This window comes from Lissotriton helveticus, chromosome 6 (genome assembly GCF_964261635.1).
Source record: "Lissotriton helveticus chromosome 6, aLisHel1.1, whole genome shotgun sequence".
In the NCBI taxonomy this organism is placed as follows: Eukaryota; Metazoa; Chordata; class Amphibia; order Caudata; family Salamandridae; genus Lissotriton; species Lissotriton helveticus.
The window spans coordinates 1,199,140,642-1,199,157,200 of record NC_136067.1 but is presented as its reverse complement, the minus strand read 5'-3'; the positions used below and the strand labels follow the sequence as shown (position 1 = coordinate 1,199,157,200).

Below are 16,559 nucleotides of genomic sequence, written 5' to 3'. Positions count from 1 at the left end.
AATGGTTAACACCCGAAATTCGACGATGTCCTTTGGCATACTGGTCCCCACCCCAGTGCTCCACCCCGCCCCATCCACAACAGCGCACCCTCTCCCGGATCCCGTCCATTGGTTCCCGCCCTCAAAGCCCCCCCAACCCCAAAAACCTCCCCAAACTTCCAAAAGGCAAACCATAGGCACAAGTAAAAAACTGTCGATTTCAGTGATATTGAGAACAACACCCCAGACCCTCCTCCCCTTCCCACCCTAACCCCAACTTGAGGACCCCAACCAGAAGTCATAGTCCCAGGCCTATCCATAGTCAGTTCAGGCCTGTAGGTTTAGAAGATGAAGGAGACTGTGGCAGTGGCGACCCATGTGGCCCCCCGCCCCTCACCCCCCCCCCACTATGAGAACATGCAGTAAGAGCGGACCCCCAGCAGGACCAAATTCAGGGTTTCAGAGCGGTGTCTTTGACCACTGCTTTGATGGCCGCAGTGTGTTCTTTGGCGATTGTGTCCGGGTCCGGTCGGAGGTGGGTCTTAGGTGTGCGACGTCTCCGCACTTGTTGCCAGCCGTCTCTGGAAGATTGCGTCCCGGTATGTTGGGAGGATCCCGGGGAAGGTGACCCCTCTGATGCGTCGTCGGGCAGTTCAAGGCCCAGTAGGGTACAGGTGTCCTGAAGCGAACGGAGCTGGTGCAGGGTTCCTTCCCATTTGAAGATTAAGCGAAATGGATGGCCCCAGGAGTATGGCACCCCCTTTTCTCTCAGGAATGTGGTGGCCACCCTAAAGTCTTTGCGCTTCTGCAGTGTTATAGCTGATGAGTCCTGGTAAAGTTCAACAGGGCTGTCGCGAAAGCGAAGGGGTTGCGCTCTACGTGCTTCCCGAAGGATCCTTTCTTTCAGGGGAAAGTCCGGTAGGAATGCCAAGATGTCTGGGGGGGGCGCTGGGGCCCGGCGGGGCATCCCCACCCTGTGTGCCCGGTCTATGCTAATGGGAAAGTCAGCAGGTTCTCCCAGGACTTCGCGGAAAAGGTCCTGGAGGTACATCGTGACGCTATTCCCTTCTGTTTTCGATGGCACTCCCCGAACCCGTATGTTGTTCCGCCGGGAACGGTTTTCGAGGTCCTCCGTGTGAGCTTGGAGGTCCACCTGTTGCTCCCGAAGGCGGAGGACCTCTTGTTGAAGGTGTTCCAGTTCGTCACCACGTGCATGGTTGGAGTCTTCTACCGCCGCAACTCTTTCCCCCAGTCCATCCAGGTCTCGGCGCAGTTCCCTCTGGTCACTCACTAGTTCCTGTTTCAAAGTTTGGAAATCATCACGGAGTGTGTTGAACAGGCTTTCCAAGAACGACTTTGTGATGGGGGCTTCCTCAGAGGACTTGTTGGGGGTAGTCGCAGATGTCGATGGCGACGTAGGCGTTTGGGACTTCTCGCCTTTAGTGGATGACTTCAGGAGAAGCTCATTAATCGGTCGGACACCTCTGCGTGTAGCGTTGGACATTGTGCCGTGACAATCCAGGCCACTCGGGGTCAGTCCACTCCCTCCACCGTCACCAAGGAGAAGCAGCAGCTGAGGAGCACCGGCGTGAGTCAAAGCAAGGCACCGCCCCCGGGGCCAACCGCAGGAATTTGTGAGGTGTCCACGTGGCACCCCTCGGGCCTCACTGCCGCCCGTCTACTCCCCTCTAGCAGGTCCCAGCGGGCGAGGGGGGGGAATAACGACTGGGTGTCCTCTCTCCTCCCGCCAGGGGCACGATCACCAGGCCCCTCGAGCGCCCCCCTCCTCACCTCTGAGCATGTGGCTGCCCAACCGTCTCGCAGGCCTCATGCAGTGGGCTTCGCTCGGTCGGGCCGGGGCGCTGGCACTCTGATTCTGCAGATTGGGTCCGCTCTCAGTCTTCCCAGGCGGCGGCACGAAAGCGGGCACACTCCAGCCGGACCCGTGGGGATCGTCTCGTTTGTGGCTGCGCCACACAGGCCCAAACCGGGGCTGCAGGTCGGCACTCCGACGTGGGGCGTCTTTTAGCAGCAGATGGTCAGGTAGGGGATGAGTCCGCGCTGCGCCGAGCGCTCGCGATGTGAGCAAGGTCTCCCCTCTGGCGTCTACACAGGAGGCCGACCGGCCGCCGCCGGGTGCACATCAGCAGATGCCCACTGCAGGGTAGGCCCAAGCCGGGGTCCAAAGCAGCGCGCGCACGGGCCGCATTCCGCCCTGTGTGCAGGCACAGGGCCTCGGTGTCCCACGTGGGTTCGGGGTGGAGGCGGCTCAGCGCCGGTGGCAGTGCCGGAGGGGCTCACCAACGTGGGCAGTAGAGCGTGTGGCCGCTCCGGCGTTTCCTGTCGGCCCCTCACCGGCCGCAGGCCCAGACCGGGGGCTGGATTTGGGCTTTGCCCGGGCCGCAGTTCCCTCCGGCCGCGGGGGGTGATTCTCCGTAGGCGGCCCCCCCGTGCCTCGGGGGGTCTCTGGTACTGAGGGCGCGACCCGGATCGCAGCCGCGATCTGTGCAGGCGGGTCGGCCGGCTCTGGCACGGGAGCTGGTCCGAGTCCCTTTCGGCTGCTAACACGGCACCCTCCGTCCCCGTCCGGCAATGATGGTGAGCGATCGCCGTTTTCTCGCGGGCGAGCCGCTGTTCGGGACTGTGGGTCCGCGCTGCCTCGGGCGGAGTGCCAGGGGGCCAAAGCAGCAAATTCGGGGGCTATTGTGGGGGGTTATAGGGGGTTAGGGCGAGGAGCTCCGCAATCAGACCTCCGTCCCGGTCGCCATCTTGGCCACGCCCCGACAACACCGTTTTAATCTAAATAACTCAGAGTGGTCTGCAAAAACTTCTGAATACATTTGGTGTTTTTTGTCAATGCGAGGCCTAGACATTAATGTAGCCAAACCTAAATGTATGGTATTTAGCAACCCTAAATTGTTTAAGGGCTGTATAATATTACAGGACAAGAATCTAGAGAGGGTCGACTCATTTATTTATTTATTTATTTATTTATTTATTTATTTATTTATTTATATACAGCTTGTAAAGCGCATGGTTACACTGACTAATGTGTCCCCGCGCTGATCATTCCTGAAATGGCTCCTATATCGGTACAGGTGGAGTCCGTGGTTATTTGTGTACAGGCTTAGTCTTTGGGGAACAGGATGGTTTTAAGTTCTCTCCTGAAGATGGACTCTGACGTTTCAAGACGCAACCTTTGTGGCAGTCTATGCCACTCGGTGGCGGTCAGGACTCTGAAAGAGCGTCCGCCCATTCTAACTCTGTTGTGCTTGGGGACATGAACTTGCCCTGTCCCCTTTGACCTTAACTGTCTAGTGGGCTCATACCGACTGAGAAGGCTGTGTAAGTATTTAGGGCCCCTTCCTTGTAGGATACGATGACCTACACAGAGGGCCTTGAATGTCACCCGCTCCCGAATCGATAGCCAGTGCAAGGTCCTGAGCGCTTTTTTTGCTGATGCTCTTCTGGGCAGTAGTAGAATCAGGCGGGCAGCCGCGCTTTGTATTCGTTGTAGCCTCTGGAGACATTTTGCACTGGCCCCCAAGTACAGGACGTTCCCATAGTCCAGTCTGGACGTTATGAGGGCATGAATACTTGGGCTTCAAACGTTCATCCAACATGTCACAAAGCCAAATATAGAGCTTGTTTGAAACATAGTCCAGCTATTGGTGCCATTCTAAATGAACATTGTAAATCTTCTTTGAAGCCAATTGCACCAGTCCTGCAGGTTTACAAGACCAAAGCCCTTGGTACTGCACCCTATGGCGCTTAGCTGTGGGGCTTCAGCGACATTTTCGTTTTGGAGCGAACAGAGAATAGGTGCTCAGGATCATTAGCTTTTCTCCCACTCAGCACTCTGTTGTATCCTCTATTTTTGGATGTGGGGGTTAAGAAGATAGCTCTTAAGGCATCCTTACACTGTTTGCTTCACTGGCGAAGACTATAGGCTACCCAGAGTTGGCCCACTATGCTGCCACCCTACAAGATATCATCAAGGTGGATAGATTTAACAAAATCTCTTGGTTACGATTAATTAAAAAATGTTTGACTTCCTTAGCCCTTGGTTACTTATGGCATTTTTCTACTGTAGCTCAAATTCCATCGAAGGAGGCATTGAAAAAAACAGTACTGGGAATTTATATTACACAGGAAGGAGCAAAAACTTGCAGGTACTTCTCAGACAGGGGATCTTTTTAAAATTTCAAATCTGTTCATGCTTTAGAGAAGTACTGGGATCTGATCACAGTGCCGCTAGAGAGAAAACTATACCAACAATTTAGAGCTCGGATGCTTCCCTTGAAGTAATTCACTGCAAAATGGTTGGGATCCGACTCTGCAATGTGCACGTGTTGCACTAACCAAACTGAGAGGCCGATTATGATTGCGGATGGACCTGAGTCCGTCCGCCACCATAGAGAAGGAGGGACCGTCCGCAGGGGCAGCGGCGGTCCCTCCGTGCTAATTAGGATGTGACCGCCACCCTGGCGGTCACATCCTGTATTGTTATCATTGCGGCGGGTGCTGCTTGAAGCAGCACCCGCCGCAATGATAAAAATGTATGTTGTGCATTTGCATGCACAAAGCGGCAGGCACCTCGCGGCAAATGCAGGGGGGTACCATAGGTACCCCCCATGTGCACCCCCCATTCACCCCTGGGGGCCCGCAACGGGCCCCCAAACACAAATCCGTATGCCTTTACACGGCGGAAATGCCGCCGTGTAAAGGCATCTTTCAGCAGAAATCCTAATATGGCTGGCGGTGTCTGATAGACACCGCCAGCCTTGTTGAAGCGTTTCCGCCGCGGACGGAAGGCGTCCGCGGCGGAAAAGCTGCGGACTGAAATACGATCCCCCAGCCATCCTAATCTGGCGGGGGGTCTTTTTCAGTCCGCAGCGGTTTTGCCGCATCCTCCGGGCCGGCGGTGGCTTCCGCCGGCCCGGAGGATGCGGGAAAACCGCAATCCTAATCAGGCCCTGAGTTTGTGACGCATGTGTTGCACCCATTTGGGCAAATCCAGTCTTCGTGCTGCTCTATGGTTATTGAGAATGGATTCCTTATACACCTGTGCAGCAGCAACATTTGTGGGTTTGATGTGGGTGAAAAGAAGGGCTACCATTAAATGATTATGTTTTTACTATAGATTTTATTATTGAGACATATTGGAACATGGTTCTTTAGTATCTCATTAATCTGTCTTACTTTTTAATTGCATGTGAGCAATTTTTGCAGTTATTGTTATTTATAAATTCCATGTTGGTATTTGTGACATTTTCTCACTTACAATGAGCTGAATGTTTAACTGTTTATTAGTGTATTTTATTGAAAACGTATATGGCTTTGCCGAAGTAAAGTTGTATTTAATTTGATTTGATTTGAGTGAAATAGAGCGCGCATAAGACCTTTTGAATATTGTACAATTACATTGAAAGGTAAAACCAATAATGTAAGCGTTTTAGAAACTCAAAAAAATTATTTATTGATCCCATTTTTTGCTCTTCATAATAATCTACAGTGATTTGTCTGACTCTTTTTTTTAAAAACAAACGTATTGGATTTCATTGAGTGTTGTATGCATTTTCACAATAACCACATTTAGAGTATGATGTAGTAATTCCCTTTTCTTCCGTTCCAGCACACTCTCGTTTTGACATTATCTATTGCTTTTAAATCCCATTTCCCTTTCCACATCAAACATTTCCTTAAAACCCCGGTTTTAGACATGCATTACAAGAACGTTAGCTCCAAACAGTTGAATAGAACTTGGCCAGCATGTTTACGAGGGCAGGTCCCCCACCACAACTGCGAGGCCTCTGCCATGAGTGCAGAGATCCTTTGTGAATCAGGCCCAGAGTACCAACATACACCAGAAGGCCGATAAGAAAACGCCCGTTGACATAAGAAAATAGCTTCAACAGTGGTTACTTACCATGCACTCATCACACTTGTGCCCTAGTACATTGGGCTTACACCTGCATTGGCCTGTCTTGGAGTCACATGTCTCGGAGATGGAACCATTCAGATTGCACTGGCACGCTGGAAAACAAACAATACACTACAGCGTCAATTATATCAATCAAAATACAGTGAATCCATAAAAACTCAGGCATATATCAGCTGCCAGCTCATTCTTTGAAGAATATTAGATAGTGTTACGTGCATACATTTGAAACGTGCTAGCTGAAACAGCATTTGTAACCAGAAAATAGCAGCTGCCATTTTGTTTCACTGAAAGCTTTCATTTAAGCCAAAATGGCGAGGAAACCTTCGAATGGCCAAGTCATCAACTGCATCATTTGCATTTCTCCAAAACAGAAACATAAGTTTCATTGGCAAACAGAAACATGCTTACCTCAGTTCCAAAGAAAACAATCTGTATTTTTTGGTATTGCATTTGGTTTAAGGTGGGCTTCACAGCCTTATTAAATCAGGTGAATAAGGGCCCGATTTAGGGGCATATTATCAAGACTCTGCGATAAAATTATTGTCGCTTTATCGGCAGGAAACTGCCGATAAAGTGGCGATAATGGGCTTGATAATATGCTCTATGGAATTCCAACCGAAGCTCATGTTAAATGTCCTTCACATCTAACATGCGCTTCGATTGGAATTCCTTGGAGCATATTATCAAGCCCATTTTCGCCACTTTATCGGCAGTTTCCTGCCGATAAAGCGGCGATAATTTCATCGCCGAGTCTTGATAATATGCCCCTTAGATCTTTTGGTGGATGAGTTACACCATCACAAATATGACGAATATCCTGTCCGTATATTTACTAGTGCATTATATCCTATAGTATATCCTACTCCATCACAATGTGATGGATTGACATCATGTTTGAGATGGAGTACCAGCCTGTCAAACTCTATGTGAGGACTTGTGTTGTCAGACAGCCACAGGAGCGTGACCTTATGTAGCATGATCACCACTCAGTTAAGACTGCAACTGTGCAATTGTTTTTCAATTATTTATGCTGAAAATGCATTTTTACTTGCTCTCTATAGGCAATTAACATCCCATTCACCTCCAATAAAAGAGCTTTGATTGATATGGATGCATTTATTCTGATCTAAATAAGTGAAATCATAAATGTAGACATATAGCCATCCAATGCATGTGAATGCTATGCCTTCAGTTAGAAAAGCTTGGGTTTAAAACTCCTGTTGTTAATTTAGGAAGCGGAAGATGGATCTTGAAACATACTACAGTCCGGCGAATACATAGAGGTAGCAAGTTTGATTCGGTATTTAATGTTTAAAAAATAAAGTCTTAATCATTATATATGAAGTTCTTTTCTCTTGTGGTGCAACTAAAATTAAAATCTTTCCACAACCAGAAGAAATTGCCTCCAAGTTTTTGCTCTTAATGCATCTTTTTATCATAACAGTGTGCAAGAGAGTGCCCCAAGCAAGCCAAAAGTCCTCGTGGCAGTGGCATCTTCTCCGTTATGGCGGAGGAGAGTCGCCCATCCTGCCAGCAGCGTTCTCATTAATAAAAATAAAGCTATAATAAACCCAGGTTTATTATTGTTTTATTTTGTTTCCAGGCCAAGTCTCAGGGGTGGGGCTAGGTGGATGATAGGCACTGAAGAGAGTGGTGGTCACTGCTATCAGTGCGCATGACGGGTAAGTTGGCCGTGTCACTCCGGCCAAACTGTCATACGCACTGAAGCTCTCTCCAACCCAACTACTTTGCTGGGTTGGAGACGACAAAGCACAGGTTCCGAGTCTCCCTGGGAGTGCAAATTCTCGGCACTCAGGCCAAACCTGAAGCTGCTCTCATGCATGACAGCAGCTTCAGGATTGGACGCAGGGGAGGCTGGGAGCCTGTGCCTGCAGTGGAGCTGTCGAGAGTAGCAAAAGACCCCACCTTTTTTAGGTCGAGTTTTAGGGGCAGAGCGCATGCACTGATCGCTCTGCGAGGCATGCTGTAGTAGACTATGGGAGACAAGCTGCCCTCACTCCCAGCCCATATTTTTCATTGGTTTCTGTCTTTGTCCTTCTTAAATTCTGTCTTCTGATTGATTATGAGGCTTGTTAGTCCCACCTTATTATGGCCATGTCGTCATTTGTATCCTCCCATGACTATCGGCACCTTTACTTTGAGTGTTACACTGTACGGTACGTGTTATTTAGAAGCACTATGTGTTCCCGCTTCCGTGCCCGTGCTCCCATTGTCCTTGCCTTCTCCCCTGCCCGCACTCACATTGTCCGTACCTTCTTGCTCCCCACCTGCCGGCCCTCCTGTTGCCTGTGCCTTCTTCCCCCTCCCCCGCACTCTTGTTGTCTGTGCCTTCTCGCACCCCCTGCAAGCACTCCCGCTTTCCCGCTGTCCGTGCCTTCTCGGCCCTCTGGTCCCCCCACCCTCTTGCACTCCGGTTTGCAATGCAATAGGTCTCACGAAAAATGTGAGTCCTATTGCATTGCAAATGCTTGCTTTATGAAGGGAATCAAAGTTTTGTAATTGTGAGAACACTTTTTTTTTGTTTTTGTGGAGACCAATTTTAAGAAGCAGCATCTGCGCCTAATGCACAGGTCACATGCCTTCGTTATAGCAGTGACGTAATAAGAGGGCACTTTGGTTTGTCCTTTTTCCCTTTGCCTCCTTAGAAGCCGCTTTTAAAGTTTCACTGCACTGAGGCAGTGGAGGGGATAATGTGAGAGTTGCTGTTGTTTCCACTGCCACCCGAAGCTGCTATGCATCGAAAGACTATTCTGCAGTGACAAGTGTTCAAATATGTGTGTGCAGAGAGCGTGAATCACCATTCAATCATTCACTCCTCAACTGGTGTTGAGTTACACTTTCCCTAGTACTAATAAACAGAAAGGAGTGAGCCCTTTAGGAAACACCACATCACCTCTCAGATCTTTCTATAAATGGCTTTTCCATTGTTATTATAAATGACCTGTTCGATTATACATGAAAGTATTCAAGACAGCGTCAAACTTCAGGCAGCACTCTCGCACCTCAAAACAACTGGTAGTCTCATAGCATCGACAGCACCCTCCCAAACTAGCAGTCTAACACTTACAAAAGCTCCCAGATCCTTTGCAGAGAAGCAGTCTCACACTCCCAGCAGCACTCAGCCACACTGGACAACACTTGTGCACCCCTCACAGTGTAACAACACTCACACCCCTCAAAGAATAGGGGTCACAACACAGATCTCATGTATGCTGCACAAACGAGTGAGAACACTTCACATCTCTCAACACTCTCACACTCATTCCAGAATGGCAGTCACACAGTAGCACAAGCACACTCCTAGAAGACTAGTGGTACTCCACTTGCAACATAACTCTCAGACCCCTAACAGACAGTCATACATACACCTCTTGAAGCACTCACACGCCCTTCTAAGACTAGTACTTACACACTATCAACAGCAAGCACCCTCACACCCCTCACAGACAGTCATACACTTCTTGAAGCATTCTCACACCCGTCTAAGACAGGTACTCACACACTACTGCTAGTACTCTCCAACCCCTCACAGAGTGGCAGTCACACACTACCACCAGCACTCTCACACCTCTCACACAGTAGCAGTCAGATGCTACTGGAAACACTGTCACACCCAAAATAGGCTTAAAGCCACACACCCACAGATGCACTCTTGCACCCCTCTAAGACTATCAGCCACTGCTACCAACAGCACCCCCCACCCGCCAACAGACTCCTCCTCTCCGAATGCAGCGATATTTAAACCAGAGTAATATGTCAGGCGCTTTTTTTTTATTTTTACAGCGCAAACTCTACCTTCAGTACTGATCTGAAAGCTCTACACAGTTACATTACACAAGGTGACATTATTTTTTTAGGCAAGGGTGGGTTAAGTGATTTGCTCAGAATCACAGGATGTTGAGCCGACGCTGAGACTCGAACCAGTGGTTCCCCAGGTTCAATGTTGGCAGCTCTGACTTTTTATGTCGAGCCTGAGCCAGCAAGCAAGCACTGCTCTGTGGATGATCTGTAGTGGTTCAGTATGGAGAGAAGCCCAGCCCACTCCCTCGCCCATTTTTCATAGGCTTGTGTGTTTGTCCTTTGTAAATGCTGGCTTCTCATTCCTTAATAGGCTTGTTAGTCCCCCCTTAGGGTATAAAGCAGGAATATCGACGGGATAATATCGACTAGCATAAATATCGAGGTAAGAATATCGAATTTAAAAAATATCGTTGAAGTAAATATCGTTGTTGTAAATATCGATTTTGTATAATGACAAAAATATCGTCAAAATAAAATATCGTTGTATAGAATATCGTTTAGAGAAATATCGTTGAATATAATATCGACAAAATAATTGAATGTGTTATATAAGTGTAGAAAAATTTGTTTTATGTTTAAATATTATTAATTAAATGTCTATTTTTATTATTATAGGGATCAAAATGTAAAAATAAATTAAATGTTTGTAAATATTTTAGGAGCGGGTTATTGGTATTATAGAGGATAAGGGTGGGTAGTAATTTAAAAAAGTAGGGTAAATAATATGTATAGAATGGTAAAAAATTAGAAAATTTTAAGTTATTTTTTATTTTGAATGGCAAAATGTGAAATTTAATTTAAATAACAGAATTATTAATTTAATGGGTTTTTAAAAAATATTTAGTAGCGGGTTGTTGGTGATATAGGGGATAAGGGTGGGTAGTATATTAAAATATGTTTAATACAATTTAAATTTAATTTAAAAAAATTATAAATTGAAATACGAAAAAATATTATATTTAATTGAAATTGAATGTATTGTATAATAATTTTGTAATTAAGTGTGGGTTTTATTTATATAATGTTTAATAAAAAATAAAATTGCTATAAAAAATACGAAATTTGAAATTTCAATATTTAAATTTGAAATTTGAAATTTGAAATTAGTAAATTTATTTTTTAATTATATTAAAATAAGTCAAGTTTGTAATATTTTATGTTTGTTTATTTCTTATAATATATGCTAAGAATGATTCGAAAAACTAAAAAACAAAGTTTGGGTTAAAAATTATAAAATGTATTTTTAAATTATATTAAAATAAGTCAAGTGTGTAATATTTTATGTTTGTGTATTTGTTATAATATATGGTAAGAATGATTAGAAAAACAAAAAAACAAAGTTTGGGTTAAAAATTAGAAAAATGTGAAAATTATGTAAAAATGTATAAAAAATTCGAAATTTGAAATTTCAATATTTAAATTTGAAATTAGAAAATTCATTTTTTAATTATATTAAAATAAGTCAAGTTTGTAATATTTTATGTTTGTTTATTTCTTATAATATATGCTAAGAATGATTCGAAAAACTAAAAAACAAAGTTTGGGTTAAAAATTATAAAATTGTGAAAATTATGTAAAAATTTATAAAAAAATCGAAATTTGAAATTTAAATTTGGGTTAAAAAATGTGTTATTGTTATATTCAAAAAAAATATTGTGTGATTGTAATTTAATAGGGTATTTTTAGGCTTCAGGGTCAGTTTTGTGTTTTTGGGAAAAGGGGTATTTTTAGGGTTCAGGGTCGGTTTTCAGTTTTTGGGTATAAGGATATTTTTAGGGTTCAGGGTAAGTTTTCAGTTTTTGGGTAAAGGGGTATTTATAGGGTTCAGGGTCAGTTTTCAGTTTTTGGGTAAAGGGGTATTTTTAGGGTTCAGGGTCAGTTTTCAGTTTTTGGGTAAAGGGGTATTTTTAGCGTTCAGGGTCAGTTTTACGTTTTTGGGTAAAGGGGTATTTTTAGGGTTCAGGGTCAGTTTTCAGTTTTTGGGTAAAGGGGTATTTTTAGGGTTCAGGGTCAGTTTTCAGTTTGTGGGTAAAGGGGAATTTTTAGAGTTCAGGGTCAGTTTTCAGTTTTTGGGTAAAGGGGTATTTTTAGGGTTCAGGGTCAGTTTTCAGTTTTTGGGTAAAGGGGTATTTTTAGGGTTCAGGGTCAGTTTTCAGTTTTTGGGTAAAGGGGTATTTTTAGAGTTCAGGGTCAGTTTTCAGTTTTTGGGTAGAGAGGTATTTTTAGGGTTCAGGGTCAGTTTTCAGTTTTTGGGTAAAGTGGTATTTTTAGGGTTCAGGGTCAGTTTTCAGTTTTTGGTTAAAGGGGAATTTTTAGGGTTCAGGGTCAGTTTTCAGTTTTTGGGTAAAGGGGTATTTTTAGGGTTCAGGGTCAGTTTTTACTTTTTGGGTAAAGGGGTATTTTAAGGGGTCAGGGTCAGTTTTTAGTTTTTGGGTAAAGGGGTATTTTTAGGCTTCAGGCTCAGTTTTGTGTTTTTGGGGTACAGGTAAAAAAAAAATTAATATATTAATTAAATAAATTAAATGAAATTAAATTAAATTAAATTAAATTTAATTAAAATCTATTCATTTTAATTAATTTATATTAAAAATATTATTATATACTTACTAATACTTACGTTGTAATGGTATGCGTTGTAAAGGTAACTGTGTTGTAAAAACATGCGTTGTAAATACATGCGTTGTAATGGTTTTTGCGTTGTAAAAATTTCGTTGTAAAGGTATGCGTTGTAAAAGTATGCGTTGTAACGTCATACATCCTTTATATTACTAATGTATTTTTTCTTATTATATATAAATAAATAATACATATTGTATATACATATATGTTAGAAAAGCTTTTTTGAATTTAAATAACTATGAAAAAGTGAATAACAGAAAGGTAATGTGTATATAAGGTTATACAGAAAATGACGATTTTTTTTTATATTAATATAAGTAGAAAGGTAGTCGATATTAGTGTTGTTGATATTAGTGTAGAAGGTAATGTTATTTTAAATATTGTCGATAATGTAGTAGTCGATATTTATGTAGTCGATATAATTGTTAACGATATTAGAGTAGTCGATAAAAAAATATCGATATTTGTGTAAATCCTTGTTTAAGTATATGGTGACGATATTTTTGTAGACGATGTATTTGTGGCGATATTTTTGTAGGTCGATGTTTTAGTAATCGATATTTCATCATGGAACCCCCCCTTAGTACCGCCATGTCATCATTTGTAACCTCCCATGGCTACTGGTCCCTTTACTTCGGATGTTACACAGTACTTTTTTATTGAGTCTTGTAAGCACTATTTTCTTTATTGTGTTTTTCCTACTGCAGGCAAGATATGCTTTGCTTAAGTTTAGCGCCCCATGCGCGCTTTCACTTTCGAAGCAGCCGGGACAATGGTGACCACTTGTTCTAATGGTGCACATTCAATGTGACCGCTGGGAATAGGTTTACATTCAGCTTTGCATCTAATGCTAAATGCCCAACAGTGAAAAGTTGCCAGGTTGATGTATATCATTTTGGGAGTATTTAACCAACGCCAGTAGGTTTGGATTATTGTACTAGAAGTCTGTGCGTTGAGTTCCACAATATAGCTCTATCGGTTATCTCTTTATATTTACAAAATGGCTCAGTCTAATTTAAGTTGTGTTTTGTTTCTCTCGCACACGACCGATATCGCGCATGCAATTCGAATGAAGCAAAGAGGCTCGAGACTGAGCGAGCAATCATTCCAAGCCTGCGCACATTGAAACGCAGGGGGACGCCGCACGCTGGTAAGTGCAGAGAGCGAGTTGGCCGGAGTTTTCAGAGAGCTGAGAGGAGTTGGAGCTGGTGTGAAGCGACCCGCCAGGGGGTGAGAGCCAACTCGGGTTGGGGTGCAAAATGGGGGCCTCCCAGTGCTTGGCCCGGGTGAGGCGCTGCCCAGGGCTGATCAGCGTGCGGGGGAAGGCCCGGGAGCACGGCTGAAGCGTGATCAGCACCACGGCCAGGAGGGGTGAGGGGGTGGTGCGGGCAAGCTCACCCAAAATCTCAGTGTAGCTTTTGAGGGGGGAGTGACTGAGTCTGAGACGGATAGGACAGTGAGCAGAGGCCCAGGGACGTAGGATGAGTTCAGTTGGGGGTGCATTCTGCTCGCCTGTCTCTTGGAAAACTTTTGTTCACTTTGACTTGTTTCAAAAGATTCCACACCGAGCTCTACTTCCCAACTTTACGCAGCCCTCACCAGCTGTGGCGCCGGACAGGGAACATTCTCGGATTCCCTCTGATGTGCCCTACTTAACTTGGTTTGATTCTCAGGAGTTAAGTTGCTGACTTTCCCCAGCCCCTGTACTAGGGGTTTTCAGAAAATGGCCGGATGCAGCACTTGTAGCAATGGATTCTGAAAGGGCGAGATTTTGATCGATACCTTATATCTATTGATCCAAACCTCGATCTGGTCGACTGAACCTTTATTGCCTGTCTTGGAAGGAAACAGTACACCTATCTGCAAATTAGTTCACCCAAGAAAGGACTCTACTCTCAAAGATCACGGACAACTTCTAGGTTTCAAAAGTTTATTGTAAAGAAATGATAAGCTGCAAATACAGGCATCTCAGAATGAGATTCACGAGATACACAGGTCCAATTACATACATGTGCTCTCGAAAAGCCCTCAGACGAGCAACAGAAATCACTAACACAAGTTCTAAAAATAGCAAAGCTATCAGCATAGACGCATATCTCTCCTTCATTTAGGTTGGAGGAAAACAAACACAGGTTAGGCGTCCCTACCCTGTTCTAGATGGTATCCCTACTTAACCAAATCCCAACCTAACAAAGGTGTCAGCAATGAATGACCCCCAAGGGAAGTCACCCACTCTAAGTCTCTTGGTGAAAACCTAAAGTTCTCCAGTCATGACCCCTCACTGCCTACCCATCCGCTCTCTAAAGGGTCCTCAGGTCTCTGCTCTAACTCCACCCAGGGGTGCTGTCCCTAATACAAAACAGTCAACAACATTTGAGACGCCCCTTGCGAAACGCCTCTCACGTGGTGCAACTTCAGGCTTTTTCCATGATGCTTTGTATTGGGCCTCAGACGTTAGAGTTGACCTTGCTTCTCAGTCTCTTCTCCGGCCCGCTGATACCCCTTAAACATTCCAGAACCCTCCTCCATGTCTGGGCCGTCTACTGAACAGACCTCTATTCATTCACTTATAATTGGATCCCCCCTTTCCTGTTGCAGACAGATATCTGCCGCCAAGAACCCAACTCTCATAGACTTCTAAAAAGGCTTGCAACATTTCTCAGCCCAGACATGTACGTGTAAATCACTGCTAAAACATTTCAGGCCTACAATATTTCACATTATGATTATAGCATTCAATTTCTTCATTTAATTAAAGCATGTTAAAACTCTTATTCTATTATTTAGAAAACATTACTCTAAATCATGGCCCATTAATGCAATGACCAAAAACGTTAAACCATCTGTGTCGTGAAAAGAAACACCTTCCCTTTTAGCTCCAGCTCTGGCCCTGAGGCCTACCACGTTCTGCGTTTTACCACAGACCATCTTATATGTTAACAGCTACACGACATAGATTCAAAATAATCACGTCTAATAAAATCATATAATGTCACACATTTCTGTATTAGTTCCACTTCTACTTAAATCTCTATATTAGCTATACATCTAGAATATAATTTCATATACTATTAGCACTCATGGCATTTCTCTTCATGAATTATGCTCTCTATAGGTAAGTGTGATGTACTCATATATTTATATCAGTTTGCGCTCTCTCAGTTCCCCCCTTTGATGACCTCTCGGGGTCATCACTAACATTTAAACTGCAGTTATTGCTGGCATTCTCTGCGCTTCCAGAGCTCTCAGGCTCCTGTACTGATTATCTTGTATGGCAGCCAATCTCTGCAACTGTTCTCTTTGGGCCCTTTCCGACCTTCTTGCTCTGTACCATTTGAATACCCTCACCAATCCCCACAATATTATCCCACAGATCAATATTATGATGATAGGCTTTAGGATATACCAAATAAAGCTTTTGCCTAAGGTGGAAAACCACCCTCCAACTGTACTCATTCCGTGGCCCACCTTTTCCCAGACATTTTCTCTACTCAAGTCTTCGATCTCTTTGTGTATATTAGTTATGTTCTTAATAACTTTCTCAAGGGGCTTTGAAAGGTCTGGAATGTAAGTGCAACATTCCTGAACCTTCAAAGCCTTACAGACTCCGCCCTCCTTTGCTAATAAGACATCTAATGCAAGCCGATTTTGAAGAACCATAGCCCTTATCGATTGCATCTCTCCTTCTACCAGCATTAAGGACTGAGCAGTGCTGGCAGACAACCTGTCGACAACTGTTGCCAGTCGTCTAATTTTAACATCATTAAGGATTATTCCCAAAAGAGGGAACATAGCTCCAAAGACATCTCCAACCATTTCTGCATCGCCTAAATCTCTCCTTCCCCTCGATGATGTCTGGCCCTCAATGATCAATAAGTCTTGTGCATGATATATTTTGGGGAAGACAATTGCCAAGTAACATGATCCATACCAGTTGTCAGGTAGTCTCACGTAAGCATTTCTTCCACATACAAAATACACATTTGGAATCACTTGCATTCCCTTCAGGAAATCCTTAGTGTAGTACTCTAAATTAAAAGCATGTTCACAGTCAACTTCACCCACGTATACATTTTCATAATACGTTTTGGCTCGGTGAAGACATAACTTTCCTTTCTGCGCTTTATCTAAAGCTATTGGACCACTACTACCCTTTCTCTTGTGTGACTTCTCTTCCTCGGTCCAATCTAATTTC

The 16,559-nt window shown here is 44.3% G+C and overlaps 1 protein-coding gene across 7 annotated transcripts in view; it reads right to left on the bottom strand.

Annotated features, from left to right (window-relative positions):
- Positions 1-16,559, bottom strand: part of LAMA2 (laminin subunit alpha 2) — a 3,430,794-nt gene that overhangs the window by 1,621,032 nt on the left and 1,793,203 nt on the right. For all 7 annotated transcript variants that reach the window (XM_078648920.1, XM_078648921.1, XM_078648915.1 and 4 more), the window contains one exon: positions 5,909-6,015. In XM_078648920.1, the coding sequence (XP_078505046.1) occupies positions 5,909-6,015 (107 nt within the window). The remainder of the gene's footprint in view (positions 1-5,908; positions 6,016-16,559) is intronic.